Raw genomic sequence first — 23,264 nt, 5'->3', positions numbered from 1 at the left:
GAGGTTTGTTTGAAAGTTGATCCTTATCATGAGGAATTGAAAAGACACAATCCTTAGAATAGTTGGCCAATTAGATAAAATCCGAGATTGACAGTCAAAGGATTGGTTAATGGACTAGTTCAAAGGAAGGAAGGTGGGTTAAGATATTTGATACTTTTTGGATATTTGATATTTGGTACATTTCAAACTAAGCACAATCAGGGTGAAAAACAACAAAACTTCACATGAACTTTGGAAGGGAAGACTTACATTAGTAAAGCATTTCAAGGTTTTTGGAAGCAAATACTATATTAGAAGAACGAGGAAGATTTGGGAAAAATTGATTCCAAAAGCGGTGAAGGTATCTTCCATGGATATTCCATAAGGAGTAAAGCTTACAGATGCTATAACAAAAGATTGCACAAAGTTGTTGAAAGTGCTAATGTGAAAGTTGATGGAGAAAGACATCAAAAGAAGATAGTACGAGAAATTGATTATTAGAAGGAGAAAGTTGCAAAGAGAAAGAAACTAAGAAAGAAACTAAAATTGGAGAAGGTGAGCAAAGAAATCCAAAGACACCATCAAAAGCACCACCCAAGACACCATTGAGATTCGTTCAAAAGAATCATCCTAGGAATTTAATTATTGGAGACAAATGCATAGAAATTCAAACACGACCCGCTAGTACATTAAACCATGCAAATATGTGGTCTTTCTGAAGTTGAACCAAACAACTTCACAGAATTAAGTGAAGACAAGCACTAGATAAAAGCAATGGAAGAGGAATTGGATTAGATAAAAAAAAAATGAAGCTTGGGAACTTGTCCCAAGACCTAAGGACAAAAATGTGATTGACACTAAGTGGGTTCTCAAAAACAAACTAAATGAGGATAGCCAAGTTGTAAGGAATAAGGCAAGATTGGTATGTATGGGATACACTCAAGTCGAAGGAGTTGACTTTGAAGAAACATTTGCTCTCATTGCTTGTATGGAAGCCATAAGGATGTTCTTAGCCCTTGCTAGTTTAAGGAATTTCAAAGTTTATCAAATACATATAAAATCAACTTTTATAAATGAAAATCAACAAAAAGGAAGTGTACATTCAACAACCTAAAGGATTCTTTCTATTAGAGAATGAGGATTAATTGTTGTTTATGTGGATGACATCATCTTTGGAAGTGGCAGTGACAAGATGCATTAAGAGTTTGCCTAGAACATGCAAAAGGAGTTTAGAATGTCAATGTTTGGTGAGTTATCTTTCTTTCTTGGTTTGCATATTTCCCAATGTGATAATGGAATCTTTTTTTTACAAACCAAATATGCTAAGTAGATGTTGAATTAGTTCAAGATGGAATTGTAATTCCGTGAGCACTTCTATGATTATTGGTTGTAAAATGAACAAAGATGATTAATATCCTAAACCAAATTAGACGATGTATAGATTTATAATTGAAAGTTTTTAATATCTAGCAATTACAGGGCCTAATATTATGCAAGCAATTGGTTTGGTGACACATTTTTAGACAACTTCAAAAGAAACCCATCTATGTGCAATCAAAAAAAATATTGAAATATTTGAAGAGGGCTATGGATTTTAAATTCTGGTATCTAAGAGGTGAAGATTTCACCCTTACAACATATATGGATGGAGATTCGGTTGGTAGTGTTGATGACAAAAAACACACAAGTAGAGGAGCATTTTTCCTTGGCAACAATCATGTATCTTGGTTGAGTAAGAAACAAGCTTCAATTTCCCTATCTACAACACAGGCAAAATATATTGGAGCAAGAATTTGTGGCATACAGATTCTATGGATGAAATCGACTTTGAATAATTAAGTTTGAGTATGAGCATCATATCTCCATATTCAGTGACACTACAAGTGTTATCAACATCTCAAAGAGCCCAATTATGCACTCTAGGACAAAGCATATTCCAATTAAATATCACTATGTGAGAACAAGTACTTGATCAACAAGTTGGAATATATTGCTACAAAGGAACAAATCATAGATATCTTCACTAAGCCTCTTCCCAAAGAGGGACGACCTCCTAGAAACCAACAGCTTGTTGCATACAGGTTCTATGGATGAAATAGACTTTGAATAATTAAGGTTGAGTATAAACATCCTATCTCCATATTCAACGATAATACGACTGTTATCAACATCTCAAAGAGCCTAGTTATGCACTCTAGGACAAAGCATATTCCAATTAAATATGACTTTGTGAGAACAAATGCTTGATCAACAAATAAAGTTGGAATATATTGCTACAAAGGAACAAATCATAGATATCTTCATGAAGCCTCTTCCAAAAGAGGCACCACACACACACACACACATTGTGTGTGTGTGCACAAATACATACATACAGACATACATGCATGTATACATACATATACAAACAAACATACATATAATTTGGTGAAGAGATGCGTCGTGGAAGGTATAAACAAAGGTTTGTTTGAAGATTAGAATGCAAGTATTCCTTGAAGACCTTTTGAACAATAAGAGCATATTTATGAGAATAATAAGACATATTTGGAGAAAATATATTGCAAACTTATGAACAATTGTTGAAGATCATAGGACAGATTTGTATGAAGATATATTTCAAATTCATGAGCAATTATTGAAGATCATATTGCAGATCTAAGTGGAGATATTTTGCAGATTTGTGAGTAGAGTTTTAAGGTAGATGTTAAGAGTGAACAAATTTTTTAAGATGGTTTAGGTCAAATCCAAAAATAAGTCACAAGTAAGTTGCTATATTGTATTTTGAAACTTAGAGCCTTTATTCCAAGAGATTGAGAGATTGGTGCCTCTTGTTGAGTTGGTGCTCAATGGAGGGGATTGGTGTCTTTTATAGGTTGGTGACTACAAAGAGTAAATATTTTGCCATGGTTTTCTCCCGCAAGGGTTTCCATGGAAATCGTGTGTGCATCTTGCATTCCCAACTGTTAAATCTCATTTGTGCAAATGCTTTCAATTTTTCTATTATAGATGCTTAAGTTTTAAATATTTGAAAAGTTGATCTTATAGGTCTTATATTGGTACAAACCCCTCTCAATAAAGTGTGTTTATTCAAGTATTATAAAAAAACGCACATAATCAAAGGCAAAGATGCATCAAGCCTATCAAATGAACATGAGGTATGGCGTAGCTTTGTTTGAATCCTTCAACATTAAACATCAAGTTGTTTTAAATCATGTCCAACAAAAACTATCCAATAAGAATCATTGAAAAGGATAAACAAGAGTAACAATTCAAATACTTGCATTTTTGTTTTGGATTCATACACTATAGTGAGACAAGTATGTTACTGTAAACAAAACTTCTATCTACAAAACCTTACCCAAGGCCTATCAAACCAATCTTCTCTGATGTTTCCAAACCCACACTTCCACCAGTCATTTATCATTGAAAAACAACCGTGTATATGTTTTTATTTGCCCCTCCAACTTAGATTTCAAACATAGAGGCTTGGCTCAAGAAGCCATACAATAACATTTATGAATGCTGATGACCATTTGCAATGTAAGCAATACCTTCAACTATCAAGGAATTTTGATTTGCATATATACAACATCAAAGTAACAAAAGGATACCCTTAAAACCATAGATAAAAGACATAAAAACTCTCATAAATAGACCATGGATCTCAAAAAATTATCCTTAACAAAGTTCTTCCACACCTTATGATTAGATAGCTGCCAAAAACCTCCATGCGAGCCTACCAAGAAGTCATAACACACTACCAACAATGGGCATGTTCAAGAAGTATCAAGGGTTAAGTGCAACCCCAAACAACTAAACATGGTACCTTTTTAGGAGCATTATAATCATCTATTAGCTAGTTTTGGAATGTTGTTAAAATATTATAAACTCTAATTTAATTTTTGGTTAACTTTTTTTTTTCTAATAATGCCTCCATGATATGCCTAAGTTTGTAGTTGGATCAAGGTACTCATAGGCCAAATCTTTTTTGGGTTGTGGTTTATTTAAATTCAATATTTTATTAAAAAAAGATTAGTAACGTCTTCTCATATTCACTTCGTAATCTTTTGTGAAGCTTAGCATTACTGATTAAAATATTATTATAAATAATCCTTATATTACCATCTCCTAGTTATGCTTATGAACATTTCAATCTCCCTCATCACATCTGAATTCCTGCAACATCAGAAACCATCTTAAGAAAATCTTCCCTTTGTAAATAAAATAAATTTTAGAATAGGCACTGAATTTTTTAAATAAAATAAATGAAAATATTTTTTAGAATTTTTCTGAATTTAATCCCATGTGCTTTTAGTCGTCTCTAAATACCCTCCATGAACAGCACATATAATAATGAGTTTAAAGGGCCCGCTAAACATAAAAGCACCTTTAAGTATTCCCTAGATATTAGTTTCATGAAATCTCTTTTAGAGTTTTCCCATTTTAATTCCATGAGTTTGTATTTGGATTGAAATCACCCAACTCATGCCCCAATATTGATAAGGCTCACTAGACCTAAAGCCAATCTTATAGAGACGCAATTTGTTTTGCTCACTTGATAACATGATTGACAAGATGATGAGGCCAAATGAGGTTTTAACCCACGTCTTGTCATTGAGTTTCATAATATCTCTTTTAGAATCTTCCCATTTTAGTTCCATGAATTTGTATTTGGATTGAAATCACCCAACTCATGCTCCCATGTTGAGAAGGCTCGCCAGAACTAAAGCCAATCCATGTTGAGAAGGCTCGCCAGAACTAAAGCCAATCTTATACAAACACAATTTGTTTTGTTCACTTGATAACATGATCAACAAGATGAGGGCAAATGAGGTTTTAGCCTACGTCTTATCATGACAATCAATATTCTCGTTACTAAACCATGGCCTACTTCAGTAAGTGCATTAAAGTTACAAACAGCATACTGCTTTGTTGTGGATGGATGATTAACAAATAGTAAATTGAAATCATAAGAACTCTGAAATCGTTCATAACCATTTAGTATAAAAACAGGAGTCCACGAGGGCCGCAAGCAAAGACTAACAGAAGTTAGAATTGCCCAAATATCTTTTTATAGAAACTTTGTCCCATGTGTAACAATTGTAAAACTACTTTAGCTATTGAAACTTAATTTAGTTAATTAATGCATATAAAATTTTAAGTCTAGACCCCCTATGCATTAAGTTAAGGAAAAAAGAGGCAAAGTGCTATACAGTTTGTAGCTGCTAATTGAAATAGACAAAAGAGCACCAATTATTCATTATTCAGTAATGAGGCAACTGAAAACATTTCAATAGATTATTTTAAATAAAATAATAAAACTTGCATATATAATAATGCTTCTCCTTATTCAAAAGGAATAGAAAGTCCACTTTGACAGCATAGTCCTTGCCCATGGAAGGGGGAACCAATGGGAATTGTAATAATAAGCCACTAGGATTTGAGAGTGAAATTACCTTTGCCGAATCAGAGATCGGCTTTTTTACATATCTCCGATTTCCCTTAAATGACACCTAAAAGGTCAAAATTTTCCTGCTCTGCAAACATAAGTTGTGCTGAAAGCTTCAAATCTGATGTTCTCTGATGAAAGAAAATGTTGTCTGCTGCAGATGAAAGATGTCTTTGTCAGTTCTAATTTCAACAGCTCACTTCTAACCTGCTTCATATATTAGTTTTGCACCTAAGCTTTCACCTAAATAATTGTTAATAGTTTCAGGATTCTTCATAAACCCCGCACAAGGCATCGAAGAGGTTGTTCACCCACTAGTATGTTCAACAAACAAAGAAGCACACTTCAATGTTTCATAACTTCCAGCAATGAGAAATTGAAAGTGATTAACTTATCCTTTATAACATTTAAATTAATGGCATGAATATAAGAAGAAACTGTTGCAACGAGAGGCATAGAACAGAAGTCAAAACCTAAACGCAAAAAGTACATCAGAAAGCAAATTCAATATCTTGATAACATCAAACAATATTAAACTTTGCTACAGCTCAAAGGATGAAAAGATGATCACTTTGAAGTGGATTTGGCAGATCATGCTGTAATTTTTTTCCCATCGTAGACTAGTGTTCAACACACAAATACATCTAAAGTAGTTGCTTGACAAGCTAACACAAATCTCATTAAAGGGTTAAGCCTTTAAAAATATAATAACAGTGATAAGGAGAGAAACAATACCAGAAAGGGAGAGTAAGTTGGATTATTGTGGCATAAAATCTCATAGCACATACAAAAAAGGTTCAAATTTCCTACAAATTGAACACCATAACACTTTTAGTTAGTGCAGCAAGGCACCTAGAATCATGCTAGAAAATTTCAAAGAAGACATGCCTCAAAAGTTCAAAACAAGTAACTCACTGTACAAACCTACATGATTTGCTGTTGTAAGCTCCCCCTGACTTACGCATCTATAAAATGAAATTGCATCCTATTGGGATTGAGATAAAACCTTATAGAACAACGGCAGCTAAGAAGGACCGCTTGCCAACAGCTGTTGAATAGAGAACTTCCCAACCACTGCCATCATTATAACATTCAACCTGAACCCATAAATATTTTGAGTTAGCAAAATCCATTTCTCAGAAGAATTTCTCTACGAAACTCCATATATTTAAAAATAGCTCTGATGACATACAGACTGATGATATCCTCCCTCTGCAATGCCCCCAATTAAGTAGATGGAATCTTCAAGAACTGCTGTAGCGCCGTATCCCCGGGGAGAGGCAATATTATCAACCTGTTCAAAATACATCACATTTTAAAAAAATTAAAAATTCAGAACTTAAAATCTGTAAGCTATTACCATTATTCAATTTATATGTTTTGTTCAAGATTAATAGTTAAACATGACAAAGAAGGCCAAGGGAAATGTCCTCAGATATCTTGACACTCTGTTACGTAGATGCATGCTAAGATAGAAAAGTTATGAAAGACACAGGTGGTTTGATCGTGACAAGTTATTTTACCACGAGCCAGGAACCTGCACGAGGATCAAACACCTCCACACTAGATAAAAGTTTTGAGCCATCAAAACCACCAATAGCATAACTGCAACACAGTCACACATCAGTGTCAACATGTTTGGAAGGGCAACATTTAATACAAAGTACACAGCTTGATATAAATTCAATTTAATAAATGAACTGTAAATCATTTCTGCTAAAGACTTACAGTTTTTCATTTAATACTGCTGCAGACAAGCTTCCTCGCTTCCAATTCATTTCTTCAAGTTGAACCCAGTGACCCTCACGAGGATCAAATCTTTCAACCGACCTAAAGGAAATAAAATAAAACAGATTGACCTGAAAAATCCTTATATCTACACAAACATTATTGCATGTTAAATGTATTTAAAGCAGTATTCCATGAAAAGTTGGGACACATCCCTGACCATTTTACAGGTGTCACTGTACTAGGGATGCTCTGGGGATGCCTCAGAAACATCCTCGTACCATCCCCTAACCCTTACCAATGACATGAAACATACCTATGTGGCCCTAACTTTTGCCAGTAACAGGAAATGTCCCAGAAACATCAGGAATGACTGGCCCGCCATCCTCCCTCCAATAATGTCAGAAAATGTTTAAAAAATTGCCCTAAGGTCAAAGCAAAATTAAAAACTTACTTTTTCCTATGGGCCGCCACACCATGCTCAGCCCTAAACAAATAAAACACTGCCCATTCTTCATTGCAAAGCATATTAGTTCAGAAAAGAAAATAATCTGACAGCGGCATTCAGTGAAAAGAGAAAAACAATATTGATGTTTTTAAGGCTGTAGCAGGGCAGCTTAGTGAGAAGGTGCAATAACAGCAGTTGCAGGATTGCTAAAGAGAAGATGGGCAATAGAAGAGGTAAGTGTGCCTTTTTTCTGGCTTTTTTTCATTTTTCTGAGTTTCAAGCTTCAAAGTTATAAACTTCTTATTTTCCTTTTTTTTTCATCTTTCGATATGCAATTGCACACCAAATTTTACAAAACACAACAGAAGCAACAGCAGTGAAAGCGAGCACAAAATAGTTTGGCATGGAACAAAGAAAAGTTTCAGCTGGGAGTTCATCAAGGTGTGGGAGTGGTGTGGACAAAGTACGACAGCCTCATAATCTATTTGTGAATACCCTTCCATTCTCTTCAAAAAAAAAATGTGAAAGACCCATTCGAACCCTTAAACTCTTCTACAATTTGTAATACATTTATACAAAGGCAAAAAAAAAGGGAAGTAGAGTTAGGTTGTGTCATTTTCGCAACAAAGATTTTGGAAAGATCTAAACCAATGTATATATTCACCTTTTGGGCATTACAAGACAGGTTTAAGGTTTGTCTAGAGATGCCACAGTTGCGAAGGCACAGGTCTAAGGGTATGTCATTGCCAGGAGCGTCTTCAAAATCTTCTATGCCATCTGTGATTGCTATTTGCCATCTAGTTTCATGTGGCACATTCTTCCTATTTTAAAAAATTGTTCAAATTTATGTTGGTCCCATGTTTACCCACTCTAGAGAACATAAACTACACAGTAGCCTCCTAGATAGAGTACTCTAAGGCAAATATGGTGACGGAGGTCATGAAGAAGACCTGGCTAATGATAAACCACTCTATTATCATGGATGGGTCAACCAATACTAGAAATCACCCACTCATCAACATCATGGTCACATGTGCAATTAGCTTAATTTCTTAGAGCAATTAGTTGTTCAAGGAAGTACAAGGATGCAACTTTCAACTTGAGATTCTAAAGGAGGCCATTTAGGAGATTGGTTTGCCTTGAATGTTACCAATTCAAAACATCTGTGCAAATTAGCTAAAATTATGATGAAGGGTGCTTACAAGCACATTTTTTGAACATTGTGTTGTGTTCATGCACTGAACAACACATTGTAAGACATATGGAAGATAGATTGGGTGAAGGCAATGGTGGCAAAAGCAAGATATATATATTTGTCCATTTGCAATCACCAAAACACGCTCTCTTCAAAACTTTTTCAAAGAGAGGATTCTCCGAACATGTGGAAACTAGATATGTCACTTAATTTTGCTAGAGAGGATGCTTGAGGTGCAGGAGCCTATTCAATTAATGATGGATAATCAAAAGTGTGCTAGATGGCCTAATGCAAACATTATTGAGAGAAAAAGCATGCAACAAAAGGTCCATGATGATGATTGGAGCACCGCTATGAAGTAAGAGAATTGCGATTTTATTCTTAAATTATTAGATTATAATTTTATTTATGTTTGTAACTCGAAAATTATTTTCATTTTTTGTATTAGCATTCACTATTTTTTGAATATTTTGTTTGTACAAATGTTTGTTCCTCCATCTTACCTATTGTGTGAGACATTCAATATATTGATATAGACTCTCCTAGTCTTGGACAGATTTATGAAACATTTGACAGAATGCTTGAGCAAGTGAAGTAACCAATTAATTGAGGATTATGTGAGGAGCATATCAGACACATTGTGATGCAGCAGTGGAACGCTATGAACACCTTATTTTAAGTGGTATGTTATGCTCTAAATTCCAAATGGTATGTGCATCGAAGGCTAAGAGAGTGCCTCCTTGATAAGATGAATAGGTGAAAAAAGGGTCATGAAAGCACTTTGAAAAATGCATTCAACTAAGGAGTCGCCTTTAGTTTATGCATAATGGATTGCCTTTGTTAATCTTTGCAGTCCAACATTAAGCAAACCAAAGGCAAGGATGGATAAGAGCTGCATTTGCTCAATTCAACCCTATTGACAGCTGAACATGACATTGCAAGAATGCACCAAAGTTGAGGATGTTTGTCACTCGTGTCCTTTCACAACTTGTGACTTCCTCTTATGCAAAAAGGAATTGCTCCACATACAATTTAATGTCAGGAATATTACATCATTAAGAGTCTTGGTGTGGCTTGTCAGTTAGTTTAAGTTTGTTTAAGTTTTATTTATTCCCATGAATATCTACTATAGTTTGGTTATACTCGTAATTATTTGTTATCCCAAGTAAGACGATCGTTTTAGGAAGTTTCCTATAAACTAGGATTATCGGTTGAGACCTTTTCTCAAAACATTTAAGGGGAGCAGCAATTGACTAGTTCTCAGATTTTAGAAGAGAAACACACAAAATCGTGGGATAGCCTAAAGATGGCATTCTGGTGCAAGAGCACCTTGCAGACTTTGAAGACCATTTGAGCAATGAAGGCTCTTGGAGGTGTTTATAGGTTCCTTGAATGTTTTTGAGTTGTAATAAGGTCTTTAAAAACCATTCATTTTGTTTTGATTAGCCATGTAAGGCCTTGATGCCATTTTGTAGTGTGAACTTCTTAGGACCTATTTGGTCAACCATAGTCAAATGACATCCAAAATGCCTAAATGAGGCAGGCATTGTATTTTGGCTCCTATGTGGCCTATTTGTAAGGTTTATGATGTGTCCTAATAGGTTACATAGGCAGGTGTCATAGATTGTCAATTTTGTGCAAAGTTGTCAAGTTTGGATGACAACTTTTGTTGTCAACTTGTAACTAATCTCCCTCCAATGGCTAAATAATTCAAATTTCAGTTGGAATCGGTTGAGGAGGTTGGAGAAACCTTTCTTAAAGCTTTGGGGGTCGAGAAGGATTGATTGATGAAGTTTTGAAGAAGTTTGGGATGTAAGACAATGATCAAATTCAATAAACACTCAGAAATTTACATGAATTTCGTTGTAACAGTGCCTTGTACGGACTCCATGTGCAGGCTAAATCATTGATTTGAATAGGCCTTTGTGTTGATGTTCATTTGGTTTTGATTTGGCAGGAAAAGACTGAGTAATAAGCGAGTAATCTGCATTTTTGTGACAGGTGGTCTGAAAACCCTCCAAAACCAGGGTTTCCGAGGAAATGCTTTCTTAACCCCACATTCCTCAGGCCAAATTGGCTCAAATTTAGGGGAATGGTAGGCGAGACAATGTATTTTAAGATTTCCAAAGTTTCTGAGTGGGCCGTTGAATTGGTGGATTTTGGGATCAAGCCCTAGGCTAGGCATCCTCATGTGACTAGCCGGTTTTGACTATTAAAAATTGTGCAAAGGTAAAACCAAGAGTGGTGGACACTATATAACGGTGGATTTGGTGTTTTGGGATGTGTGCAGGCCTTTTCCATCCATTGGTGTTATTGGATCAGGCCATTGGTGTGTGGTTGCTTTATAAAAGTGGCCTAAAAGCCCTATTAGGCCCCCTGTAGCAGCAATGTTTGACCCAGTCAATGCAAGAGTTGGGGTCTGAGTTTTGGAAGTGTTTTGTGTCACCAAAAGAGGCACCTAAAAGTGTCAGAAGTCTAGGGTGTCATTAGGAGAATTTCAACGTTTTGCCCTTAAAAGCCCAAACCAGGGCTACAAGGAATAGGTGTCTTGTAGAGGGTAAGTCACCCTGATTGAACTTGTACAAACAAAAGGGTGTTGTCTTAGTTGTGGTCAACATCTCTAGGGTTGGACAAGAGGTTCTATAGGGTCCTGTCGTGACGTTTTCACACATCGCCCCATTGCAAATGGGGACCCTTGCTTTTTGCTTTTTAGGGTTTGTTTTTTTAGGTCTTTTAGGGTTTTGTCAGTTGGCTTTTGCATTTTTGAGTGCTGTCGGGGAGATCAATAGGATAGCAGGTCCTGCTGAAGTGAAGTCCTGATCCTGAAAATTTGGCTAAGTCTGAAAGTCCTGATCCTGAAATTTGGCTGAGTCTGGAATGTCCTGATCCTGAATTTGACTGAGTCTGGAAACTAAAAAACCTCAAAAAACTAGATTTTGCAATATAACTCCTGGAGGTCTGAAACCACTCTCAAACATCCTGAAAGTATATATGGAATATAACTTAAAGTATAAGTGACATTTCCTTCTTATACTTAAATGTTATATTCCATAAAAATTATCTTGATAGAGAGTTCAAAAAGTCAAATTTCGCTCCTGTCCTTCACTGAGGATCCAGAGCGAATTTCGCTCCTGTCCCTCTCCAAGGGACCAAGGCAAAGCGCTCCTATCCCTCACCAAGGGTCCAGGGCGAAAAGGCTTATTTGAGTCATTCCTGACCTTGTTTGGTCAAATTGGAACATCAAAGGCATGGTGAAGGACGAAATGAGCATGATAGAGCATCCAGACTTGATCAAAGACAATGAAATGATGAAGTTTTTGCCTAGAAGGTCAAATTCGCTCCTGTCCCTCACTGAAGGACCAGAGCGCTTTTCTTTATATGCACAATTTTAGACCTTTTTTGGACATTAACTTTTATTCATAGCATGAAGTAAGGTGAAATCTTCCCTAGCAAAGGAATTTCGAGATGAAAAGTGAAAAGATTTGGCCTAGAGGGCAAAATTCGCTCCTCTCCCTCACTGAAGGACCGGAGCTTGATTTTCAAATTTGCACTGTCCTTGCAGAATCATGACAATTTTATGATTGGAAGAGATCAAGGAGGGCATGTTTTGTCCATTGAATATAATTTGAGTGGTCCACAAGCAAGGAAATATACCAAGATGACAAAAGGCGCTCCTGTCCCTTGCTGAAGGTCCAAAGCGATTTTCTAAAAAGTGCAATTTTCTTGCAAGGACGAAGCAAGCTTTGTGATTGAAACGAATGAAAGAAGGCATTTTTAGCTCGTTGAAGATAGTTTGGAAGCCTAACAAAGGACGGATAAGCTTGGATTTGCAAAATCACTCCTGTCCCTCACTGAAGGACAGGAGCTTGAATTCCAAATATGCATTACCCTTGCAAGATTTAAGTGATTTTATGATTTGAAGAGACCCCAAGGCAAAACGCTCCTGTCCCTCTCCAAGGGACCAGAGCGAAGTTATCAAAATTCATTATTTTTTTGCCTTATTTTAGCAAATCGCACTAGATGCCAAGTTCGCCCAAAACTTCGAAATATTTTAAAAAATTTTAATTAAATTGGCATTTAATGAAAAGCGCATAGCATTTAATAATTAATTTTGAGCCTTGGAAAATCGTTTTTTTTAATTAATTGAGGCATTTCGAAATTAATTATTATTAAATTAAAATTTAAAAGGAAGAGCACTTGAGGTATCATTTTTTATTGCTTAATTAAGTCAGCCTTCTCCTTTTATTAATCTTTGTTTATTTTTTCCACCAAGTCAGCCTATGGAGAGATGTAGAAGGTGAGCGCTCTATATATTGGAGGTGTTGTTTCACAATTCAAATCATTCAATCATCCTTTCAAGTGCGAAATTGGAGAGCAATTTGAGGAGCGAAATCTAGAGGAGTGGAGTGAATTTCTACTAAGTGTGGAAGAAGCTAGTGGAGGGCGAAATTCATCTTGAAAGCTATTGGAAAGGCGTATTTCTTGCTAGTTTGGAGGATAATTTCCAGATTTTTGAAGACATTTGAAGGCGAATTTCCAGATTTTTGAAGAGGAAGGTGGAGTTCTTTTCCAAGCTAAAGGAGGTGCATTTTATCCAAGGGAGAGCTTTGATCTACACTTTGCCTAGCAAAATTCATCTATTTTTACATCATTTCTTAGAGTTTAAAACTCAAGAGGAGGTATGGCGAAATCATCTTGACACCCTTATTCAAGGTTTGATTTTTTAGACATTTTTTGGAAAAATCTAAGTATTGCGTAGTTAATTAGGAAATGATAATTCAAAGATTTATCATAAAGTTTCCTAATTAAAATCTTGAATCTTCCTTTTAAAGTTTAATTTTTAGATTTCAAGATATATTACTAATTTTGAAATGTTGTGTAGGTATCAAGATGGCGACTCCAAAGCCCGGAGGATCTACAAGTCGGCAAGTTCTCATCAAGGACGATCAAGCAAGGACAAGGGCGACCTCCTCCAGCCTAGCATCGACAAGGACGACCTTCTTTGGACTAACATCATCAAGGGCGACTTCTCCAATCCAGTATTCCAAGGCGAGGTACATCATCATCCTACACATCAAGGACACAAGAAGTCAGAGCAAAGGGTTCGTTGAAGAAGCAGATAGTTCCAGATGAATTAATTAAAGCTAGCTTCTCAACAACATCAAGTTGAATATCTACCAAGTTACAAGTGTCAGACGAGGTGGCATCCTAGTCATCGCTCATCCAGTCAGTGTGGTCCACCTCAGCATGTCCAGATTCAATGTACCTAACTCATGGAAGGTGGCACAAACTCCGATGTACCTACCCCAGCTATCCATTGGTGGAATCTAAGCTAGTGAAAATCTTGTGTTCCAGCAATATTCAAAGCAGATCAGACGTTCAATCATCAAATGTAAGTCCCCTTGTGATTCCAGCAAATCACATCATACCACAGAGAGCTTATCCACACGTAGAGACCCTACATACAAGAACCTTGGAGTCATCCTGATTGATCCTTTTTCGCGATATCTTCAGCAATCAGAGGCTTTATTCAAGAGAGGATAATGTACCCTTGGGTATTTTATTTTGTGTTTGATTGTGTACAAAATACACGTCAACAGGTCCATACCTACTCTGCAATGGTGGATGTGTTATAATCCAAGTTGGTCATAGGTGACCACAGGAGAGTTGATGTCAAGGAGAGACTTGATGTGAGAAGTTGTATCTCAATGAGTTGTTTAGGGATCAAAAGGGGCTCCATTGAACAAAGGGGAGTGTAGAAGTGTCCTAGCAAGCTGTTGATAGGATTGTCTTGGCATGTTGTTGACAAGAATGTTGAAACCTTACTTGGGGGTCTTGTAGAGTTAGTTTGTGTGAAAAGCCTTTGTTCCTTGGGGCTCTGCATTGTAAATGATGTTCAATTTACATTCAATATGCAAGTTATATTCTACTTTAATATTTATTTTATCTATTACCGAATTATTATATAAATCTGATTGTCTTCTTTTATGTGGCAGGAGAGGAGGAGCATTTATAAATTTCAATGTCCATTCTCACATATTTCATTTGACATATATAGTGGGTTGGGTACGATCAAGCGATGCCTTGACCGACCATGTCTTTTGGACATGGCCGATCAAGACATCACTTGATCGTGCCCCCTCACTATAATGGCGTTTTACTTTACCAACTGGTGCATATTCAAACACCCAATAATTATCGAGGTATACCAAACAGTACAAGGTTATATTAACACTATCTTAACACCCGATATAATCGGTGTCTGTCAAACGATGCATGGTTATATTATCGCTATCCTTAACACCCGATATAATCGGTGTGAGTTTAATATATCACCCGATATTTAATCCGTGCAAACATAGGCTAATATCGATACCAATCGATAGTCTAACCGATAATCATTAAGTCGAATTTAGCAAAGGTTAATTCGACTTGTCAATCGGTGAATGTGAATAGATTATCAATTTTGGAATCTATGATAATGAACAGTTAATATAAAAGGAATGTTTATCAATTGAATGCTTGAGTTGATTCATTTTAATAATCGATATGATAAATGATTGAATGAGAGACTTCATTTATCTCTCATTCAATCATTTATCTTACCGAATCTGTCTATACATTAACATGCATCACATTCCAGAAGGAATTTAAACTTCTGAGGGGCAACAATGAAATTGTGGCTGAAATTTATAACACTAAACAAGGAAAGCATGAGAATGTGCGTACTTATAATCATAGGAGTTGCTGGGTAAAATGGAGAATCAGCTAGTCGATGGGTTGAAGAAGAGATGGTACATTGAGGGATTGATTCCCTCCCTAACGAAGAAAACGAAGGTAGTACCTCCGTCCTCATACATACACCGATGCTTACAGTCGGGCAATGGACATTGAAAGCGAAAACAAAACATCAACGGGGAAGAAGAAAGCAAGCGACAACAAGAGTACAAAGGACAGTTGTAGTGAAGATGAATAAAAAACAGTACAATCCTTGAGGAAGAACATATTGCACATGATGAAGGAATTGAAAGTAGAGAAAGAAAATCCCAAGGAAAACAAAGAAATGCGGTGCACCGACTGAAAAGTAGGTCACACAAAAACAACCTGTCCAAAGAAATTGTTTTGTGACATCTATCAAGTACTGGGACATTCCACCAAGGAATGCCCATACAACTTAAAAACAAGAAGCACACAAGTGATCTTTGCTCAAGGGAAACAAACAACCCTACTGACCACACCACCAAAACCACTTGCCAATTCCAATGAATCACCTGGATGATACCATAACAAGCGAGGAAACCGCTATAACAATAATAATAACAACAATGGGCCAAGGAGCAAAATATAATACGACGCAAAGGGGAGACCCATGATCCAGTGTCAAAAATGACATTAATGGGGTCACTTCACCTGAGAGTGCAAAAGCGGTCAAAACAATGCAAGCATGTTGTGCAAGTGTTGTGGACCCAGAAACCATGAGGATGTCGACTACTCAAAACAAAAGGGGTTAAATATGTTGGTTGTGGAAGAGTTAGACGAAGAAGTACTGCAATCACCAGGCTGCAAACAAAGAAGGAAATATACCCAGACCCCTATACCAAGGAGAGACTTCAAGAAGCTAAAGCTAATGTGGAACAGACAATGGCAAATGAAAGAAGAGCCTCAAATGAAGCTGCCAATACTCCATTGCAGTCAAAATCTGAGAAGAACATAGTACGATAGGTGCTACAAATAACAATAACTATAAACATAACAAACCTTCTACAAACTATGTCACCTTGAAGATAGCCATTACTAATATAGTCAATGAAGATACAATAGGTGATAAACAATGCAATCCATGGGACAAACAAACGGTGAAACCATTAGACAAAGGTAACTTGGTTGGCGACCTAATATTACTGATGGTGAGCATTGGGTGGAAGCCTGCTGTTATTGAATGGAAATAATGGGGCGAAAGCTCACAAACACCATTGTCAACAGCAGCTCATGAGTTAATGTGCTACCAAAGGACACTTGGAAGTGCCTTGGGAAGCCAACACTTTGGCCACCAACCTTCCACTTGGTGGTGTGGACCAACATGGAATTAAGCTATTGGAACACTAATGGCAATATTTTTTCTTAGATTTTGTAGTCCCCCGCTTCAAAGGAAAGCCTATAATGCACTCCTCAGGAGAGGTGGTTGATTACACCCAAGGCAAACCATGATTGGAAGAGGAAAACACTCTTGATTGAGACTGAAGGCAAGAAGTAAGTCATCGACTTGAGGAATTAGGTGGTGAGTAAAGAACTGGCATCTCCGATTCCGAGTCTAACAATGGAGAGTCGAGTATGGATGAAGAAAGTAACGGAGCCTAATGACAAAGGGGTGCTAGAATTTATAGGCTCCCCAATTACAATTCAATGGCTAGGATTGCTTTTCAATCAATAGTCGATATTACAAAATAAAACCCTAATTAGGGTTTGTTACAACTAACTACCCTTCGACCAATGAGAAAATTATATTTGAGGACACTTGTCCTTCTTGCTAAATATAAACCAATAATAAAATAGAAGGTTGCTGCATTGTGAAGTGTGCCTTCTAGAAGCTTCTGGATAAGTCAGGTTCATTCAACCTGGACATGTTGATCTTGATTGTTGAATGTCCTTGAATTCTCCAATTGGTACCGAAAAATTGCCCTATGGAAATTTATTCGGAATAGTCTTCTTGCCACTATCTGATCTTGATTGGGAGCTTGTCTTTGACTCTTCAAGAGATGAAATCCCTGAAGAAGTCTAGAATTTACGCCAAGCCTGTAGACTTTTCTTTCTTGATTTTTGGAAGCTCTTTCAATTATCTTGAATTTTGGAGAAGAGTTCCCCTATGCCTTCACCACAATGGAGGAAGCTGGAACTTTTTCTGTGAAGTGTTTCCCTCCCTTAGCCAAATTTTGGCTAGTCAATTTTATTTTGTGACACCTTCATGTGGATCGTCCAGCACCTAGCCAAGATTTTTTTTTTTTTGACCATTTCTATGCTCGAACACACTTTGCCTATGGATTTGCCTTCAATTCTAGATCTGGCTTGTGCTAAGTAGAACAAACTCCGCCTTTGGACATGGATTTTATTCATCTTCTCATTACTTCTCTTTTTTCTTCTTACTTCTTCCAATTTCTTCTCCAACACACAGTCAAAATTTGATTCTTTTGGTTGTGGAAAATTCCATACTTAGCCATTTTTCATGTATCAAACTTTTATTTTCCAACCCATTCGTTTGTTTGACCCTTGATTTCATGTGCTACTTTGTCAAATTTGTTTTTCCCTTTTGCCATTTTCTCTCTTCGACATTGCAAGTCGATTGTCTTCATGTCTTATCCTTGAGCCATAGGCAAATTTTTATGTCTTGCTTAGGCATCTTCACATATTCCATTTATGCCTAGTCAACTTGTGTTCTAAAATTTTATTTTCTTCTTAATATGTCTAAGCCCTTTGCTTTTCTCTTTCAACCTTGTCTTCATGGCAGATTTGGAGTCCTAAGCCAAGTCAGACTTGGCCAATGTTTTGCCAACTTCAACTTTCCTAAGTTGGACTTCGCTCAAGTGTGGACATCTCCTCCATGTGTTCCTTGGCGGACTTGGCTTAGTCTTTTCCATCTTGCTTCTTGGTTTAGGCGGACTTCATGTCTTCGTGGCCATGTTAACTTTTATCTTTCCTTAGGCTGGCGGACTTGAGCTTTTTCTTGCCATTTCACACCTTTTGGCAGACTTGAACAATCTCTTTCCAACTTTTGCCTTGCTCTTCCTTAGGCGGACTTGGAAGACTATGTGCCATGCTTTATTTTGTTTCTTGTCTTTCTCCTAGAGGGCAGACTTCATGAGTTTTATTCCAACTTTAATGTCCTTTTCCAAGCTTGGGCAGAGTAAGGAGTGCATTAGCCAAGGGCAGACTTTGAAGGTCTTGTGACATTCTATCTCTTGGGCAAGGTTCACCTACTATCTGCCAAAGAGAGTGAATGAAGTCAGGACATCTTCCATAGGGCGGAGTTTGAACCTTTTTGGACAATCCAAGGGCGGACTTCATCTTCCTTGTGCCATGTCTTCTTCTAGGCAGACTTGACAAAGGCTTTGCTAGGCGAATTTTGACTTGTCAATTTTGAAATTTGGCTTTGCTCCTTCTTTACTTTCCATGCCTTAGTTTTATTTCTCTCCTTTCAACTTGGTAGCTTAACCTTGAGTAGGAGTTTCTCTCCTTTGACTAACTCTTGCAATGAGTTAGTTGACTAATGGTAGGAGTTTCATGTGCTTGCCAAGTTTGCTTTGTGTCTAGGCGGACTTTGATCATTCCTTGCCTTAGATTTATTTCTTCCCTTCAACTTTGTCTTAACCTTGAGTAGGAGTTTGACTAACTCTTGCCATGAGTTAGTTGACTGAAGTTAGGAGTTTAGCATGTGTTGGACAACTTCACTTGTGCATGAGGCGGACTTGGAAGATGCTTGGACATGTATGCTTGGAAGGAATTCATCTTCTCTTTGTCATGCCAACTTGGAAGACTCCATACCAAGGCGGACTTTGAAGAGTCTTAGCCATCTTAGACAAGGCGGACCTCGATGTGTCTTGGACATGCTTCCATTTCATGCTGCCTTTGCCATCCTTCTTCACCTATGTGCCATTCTTGAATGTGCTTAGGTCTGGACATGATTCCAAGTTGATCAAACCTTCTTCCCTTATCATGAGCGAATTTCAACTTGGACAGCTATGTGCCATCTCCATGCTTGACTTTATACTCGATCAGCCATGTTCATGTCAAGTTTTATCTAGAACAAAAACCCTGACTGAGGTTTTACCTTGCTTTTTACACTTAAAGACATAATTTTTCAAATCTGAGGACATGGGCATTGATCATACGGCTGATATTCTGGAGCAAAACTCTAATTAGGGTTTCCATCTTGCTTTTTACCCTTAGAGACCAAATTTTTTAATTCTGACAACATGGGCAGTAATGATATGGCCTAAGGATCAAAACCCTAATCTCAAAAAAAAGCAGAAAAAAGATAACCCTGCTTTTTGTACTTAAGAAGCAAAATTTCTCGAATCTGACAACAAGAGTAGTGATCAAATGACATAAGGAACAAAACCCGGGTTCTACTTTCAAAAAAGCAAAAAAAAGCAAAAAGCAATCCAAAAAAGCTGCTTCCCGGATTGTGCCCAAAGTGCCAAAAAAAAACTTTCTATTTTTAGAAAAAAGCAAAAAGCAAAAAAGCAGAAATTCCTAAAAATAGAAAGTTGTCAGAAATGACTCAAAGCAATTGCGATCCTCGTCCTTCAGACCTTCTAAGCACTTTGACAATATTCAAACATGATTACGAGCATGATCTCTCTATTTGGCTCGGGATGACTTCAGAACTCTAACTCCTCATTTGCAAAAAGTTTGGTGATCAGCAGTTGCGACGCCAAAGCAAAACCCTAAAAAGAGAAAAAACAGGGGGTCCCCATTTGCAATGGGGCGATGTGTCAAATAGATCACAACAAGTCGATGGCAAGATTATTATCATTGTAAAGAACCAACAACTATTTTGGTCAATACAGCAATTCTAAATGAAATGACAGAAACTAATATAGAATAAGACATCAATTATGTATATGTTCAACAACAGTTACATTCTAAGCGGTTGAAGTTTAGAATAGATGTAAAAGACAATGTAATCAACAAAGATATAATAAAGAAGTTCTATTAAATAGTGATTACATTGAAAGATGCGATTAATAGATTGAAGGTTAATAAAGGCAGCAATGAATGTTTGTAAACAATGTTTAAGGTCAGAGATTTGTTAATGAGAGGAATCGATTATGTGTAAGAGCAATGATCAAAACAAGGCAGCAATTAGAAGCTAAAAACCGACCAGCAAAAGATAAAAAAAAGGGAATTCACTTACTCTCATTATCACGGGTTAAGGGGGATACGATAGTGGATTAAGAAATCTATAATCAATAAATAATACCAGTTACAACCTAACAAGTAATCATCAGTTAGTAACTTAAATTCATGCTAAGGATATGATTAGATATTCATGGAGAGTCATGATTAAGGCAGAGTTATGACTGTCCCAAATCAAAAGATGCAACTGAACAGTATTACAAGATATTTAATAAGGGTCACAAACTCATTCCAAACATCATCAGATTCGTATTTATTTCTTCTTTGTATCCAGATTGGATCGGCTCTATCGAGCATTTCCCTTTGGCATAAAGGTTGCATACTTCAAAAGACTACATCAGACATAGCACCAAGAACATTGCATATTTCTCAAGTATAAATCAGAGACAGCAATTACCTTATCGTTATAAGTGATAATTTAGGAGATCACCATTATAATCTTTACATTAGACAAGCAATATTATTACAGTGGGAGGTCTTATCAGACCAAAGAGCCAAGAGAACTTGCATATTTATAGAGTAATATCAGACACAGCATTCATTAAGGATCGACCATTATTGTTATATCGACATTTCATAAGAACTATATCAGATAAGAAAATAGGCTGACAAAGGAGATCACTAACATATTTTCACAGTGATATCTGAAACAGCATGTCATGTTCCCTCCTTAATCATTTATATCTTAAATGAAACAATTACAACGAAAGATATTTAGAATTATTAACTATTTATTTATTTATTAAATATTATTATTCATATTTATTTAAATAATAATAATATTCTTGAAATATTATTATATTATGATCATTTGGAAATATTATAAAGGAATATTACATATTAATATATTAATGATATTATTAATTAAAAAAAACAATAATATCTGCAATATCCCTACATCTAAATATTAATCTACTAAATTAATTTAATGTGTAAATATTTAATAAATTAATCTTAATCATGAAATAAACTAAACCATCCCACTAAGAAAGATTCAATCATAATCAACATTTGATTAAACAAATTATGCAAGACATCGATTGGAGTCAAGTTGACTAAGCCATATAAAGATCCTTAACCAAGATCATCAACAGCCTTCCGTTTCTGCAATCGCTGATCAAGAGGAATCGTATATCAGAGACAGCACCGATGTTTCCATAAAAGCAATGGATTACATCAAGAGAGTATAATTAACAAACAGCAATCTGTATATTGAAGCCTCCATGAGCATTTATATCAAACATGAAGAACAAGCAAAATAGACATTAATGTCATCATTATCGCCACCCGAAAGAAGTGTATCAAATGCTGTTAATTAATAAATTAGTTATCCACATAAGGTGCGATTACCATGAAATTCAAATAGTCAAGTGGTGCGATTTGTGGATAAGAGTAATTTAATTAATGAAGAGGTGACTCACGAAAAGGTTAATATGATGAGATGTCTCCCTTCGTAAAGAAACTGGAAGCTATAAAAAGAATATTAAATGAGAATTGAAAGGGGGAGGATATAGGATGGGATAGCCGTCGATCAGACGAGAACTATTAAGTTACATGCAGTAACATCCTTGTTTGGTGGTATGCATGGGAACATGCTTAATACGTAAGCTTAATATATAGAGTCTGATAATGTTCTATGCAGAATTTAAGGGTAACATTAATATAAACTGCAATACGTATGACAGCCACTCTTAATTCCATATATAGTGGTAGACCAGATCTGATGCATGTCAGATATGTCTGTCCTCACAGTTATTAAATATAATTAATGCTGTTAGGAAGTGCTGGTACTGATAATTTATATAATAGGTAACTAATAAATAGGTAAATGATTTATAATGTAATATAATTATTTTATTTGTTTATTTATGTTCTGATTTATATATATATATAACAATGATGTAATATCAATAAGATGATATATGTATATACATACACATATACTAATACATATATATACATATCCATATATATAAATGTATACATAATGTCTTTAATCAGATAAATAACGATATTAGATAGTAATTCAGAAAAGCTCATAGGATAATAGGTAAGGAGAATGTGTTCACATGTATAATCCCTGTTACTGTTGTCTAAACCTAAGAGGGGACATTACACACCAACAACTTCATATTGTTCGAAAGTTGTATCGAAAGTTGTAAGACAAACATCAGGCATATAAGTTGCAGACCAGAACATCGCACTCATATCAAAGATATCATTCACATATACATTGAGTAGATATTTTGATCGATATATTGGTATGGATATAATCCTTAAATCTTGCTTCATAGAGAGAATAGATCAGATCCGTCTTGTGTTGATGTTACTGTAGCGGCGGGAGATTCTGTCTCCTATCGAATACAAATAATTAAATGCTTTGTGTATGAGGCTGACACAAGTGTGTGACGCCTCCATGTAATTAATAATTAAATGTTTCATGATCGCCGACATGATGGAACAGTCACCTCATTTCATGCTTGAAAAGGCATCTCTCTTGAGGCCGTCTATTCTTGAAAATGCACCCCGATTTGTCTATATATTCATGCGAT

The 23,264-nt window shown here is 36.2% G+C and overlaps 1 protein-coding gene across 8 annotated transcripts in view; it reads right to left on the bottom strand.

Annotated features, from left to right (window-relative positions):
• Window positions 1–5,250: 5,250 nt before the first annotated feature.
• LOC131029660 (uncharacterized) overlaps window positions 5,251–23,264 on the bottom strand; it is a 127,651-nt gene continuing 109,637 nt past the window's right edge. For 3 of the 8 annotated variants that reach the window (XM_057960237.2, XM_057960243.2, XM_057960244.2), the window contains 6 exons: window positions 7,157–7,258; window positions 6,952–7,033; window positions 6,621–6,722; window positions 6,435–6,525; window positions 6,164–6,234; window positions 5,251–5,582 (listed from right to left, as the gene is read on the bottom strand). In XM_057960237.2, the coding sequence (XP_057816220.2) occupies window positions 6,436–6,525; window positions 6,621–6,722; window positions 6,952–7,033; window positions 7,157–7,258 (376 nt within the window). In that variant the 3' untranslated portion in view covers window positions 5,251–5,582; window positions 6,164–6,234; window position 6,435. Of the gene's footprint in view, window positions 5,583–6,163; window positions 6,235–6,352; window positions 6,526–6,620; window positions 6,723–6,951; window positions 7,034–7,156; window positions 7,259–23,264 lie in introns of all 8 variants that reach the window. The other 5 variants (XM_057960238.2, XM_057960242.2, XM_057960240.2 and 2 more) reach the window with 5 other exon arrangements.

The sequence above is a fragment of the Cryptomeria japonica genome, chromosome 7, assembly GCF_030272615.1.
Source record: "Cryptomeria japonica chromosome 7, Sugi_1.0, whole genome shotgun sequence".
NCBI classification, from domain to species: Eukaryota; Viridiplantae; Streptophyta; class Pinopsida; order Cupressales; family Cupressaceae; genus Cryptomeria; species Cryptomeria japonica.
The sequence above is the reverse complement of the archived record's forward strand: the minus strand, read 5'-3'. Positions and strand labels throughout refer to the sequence as shown.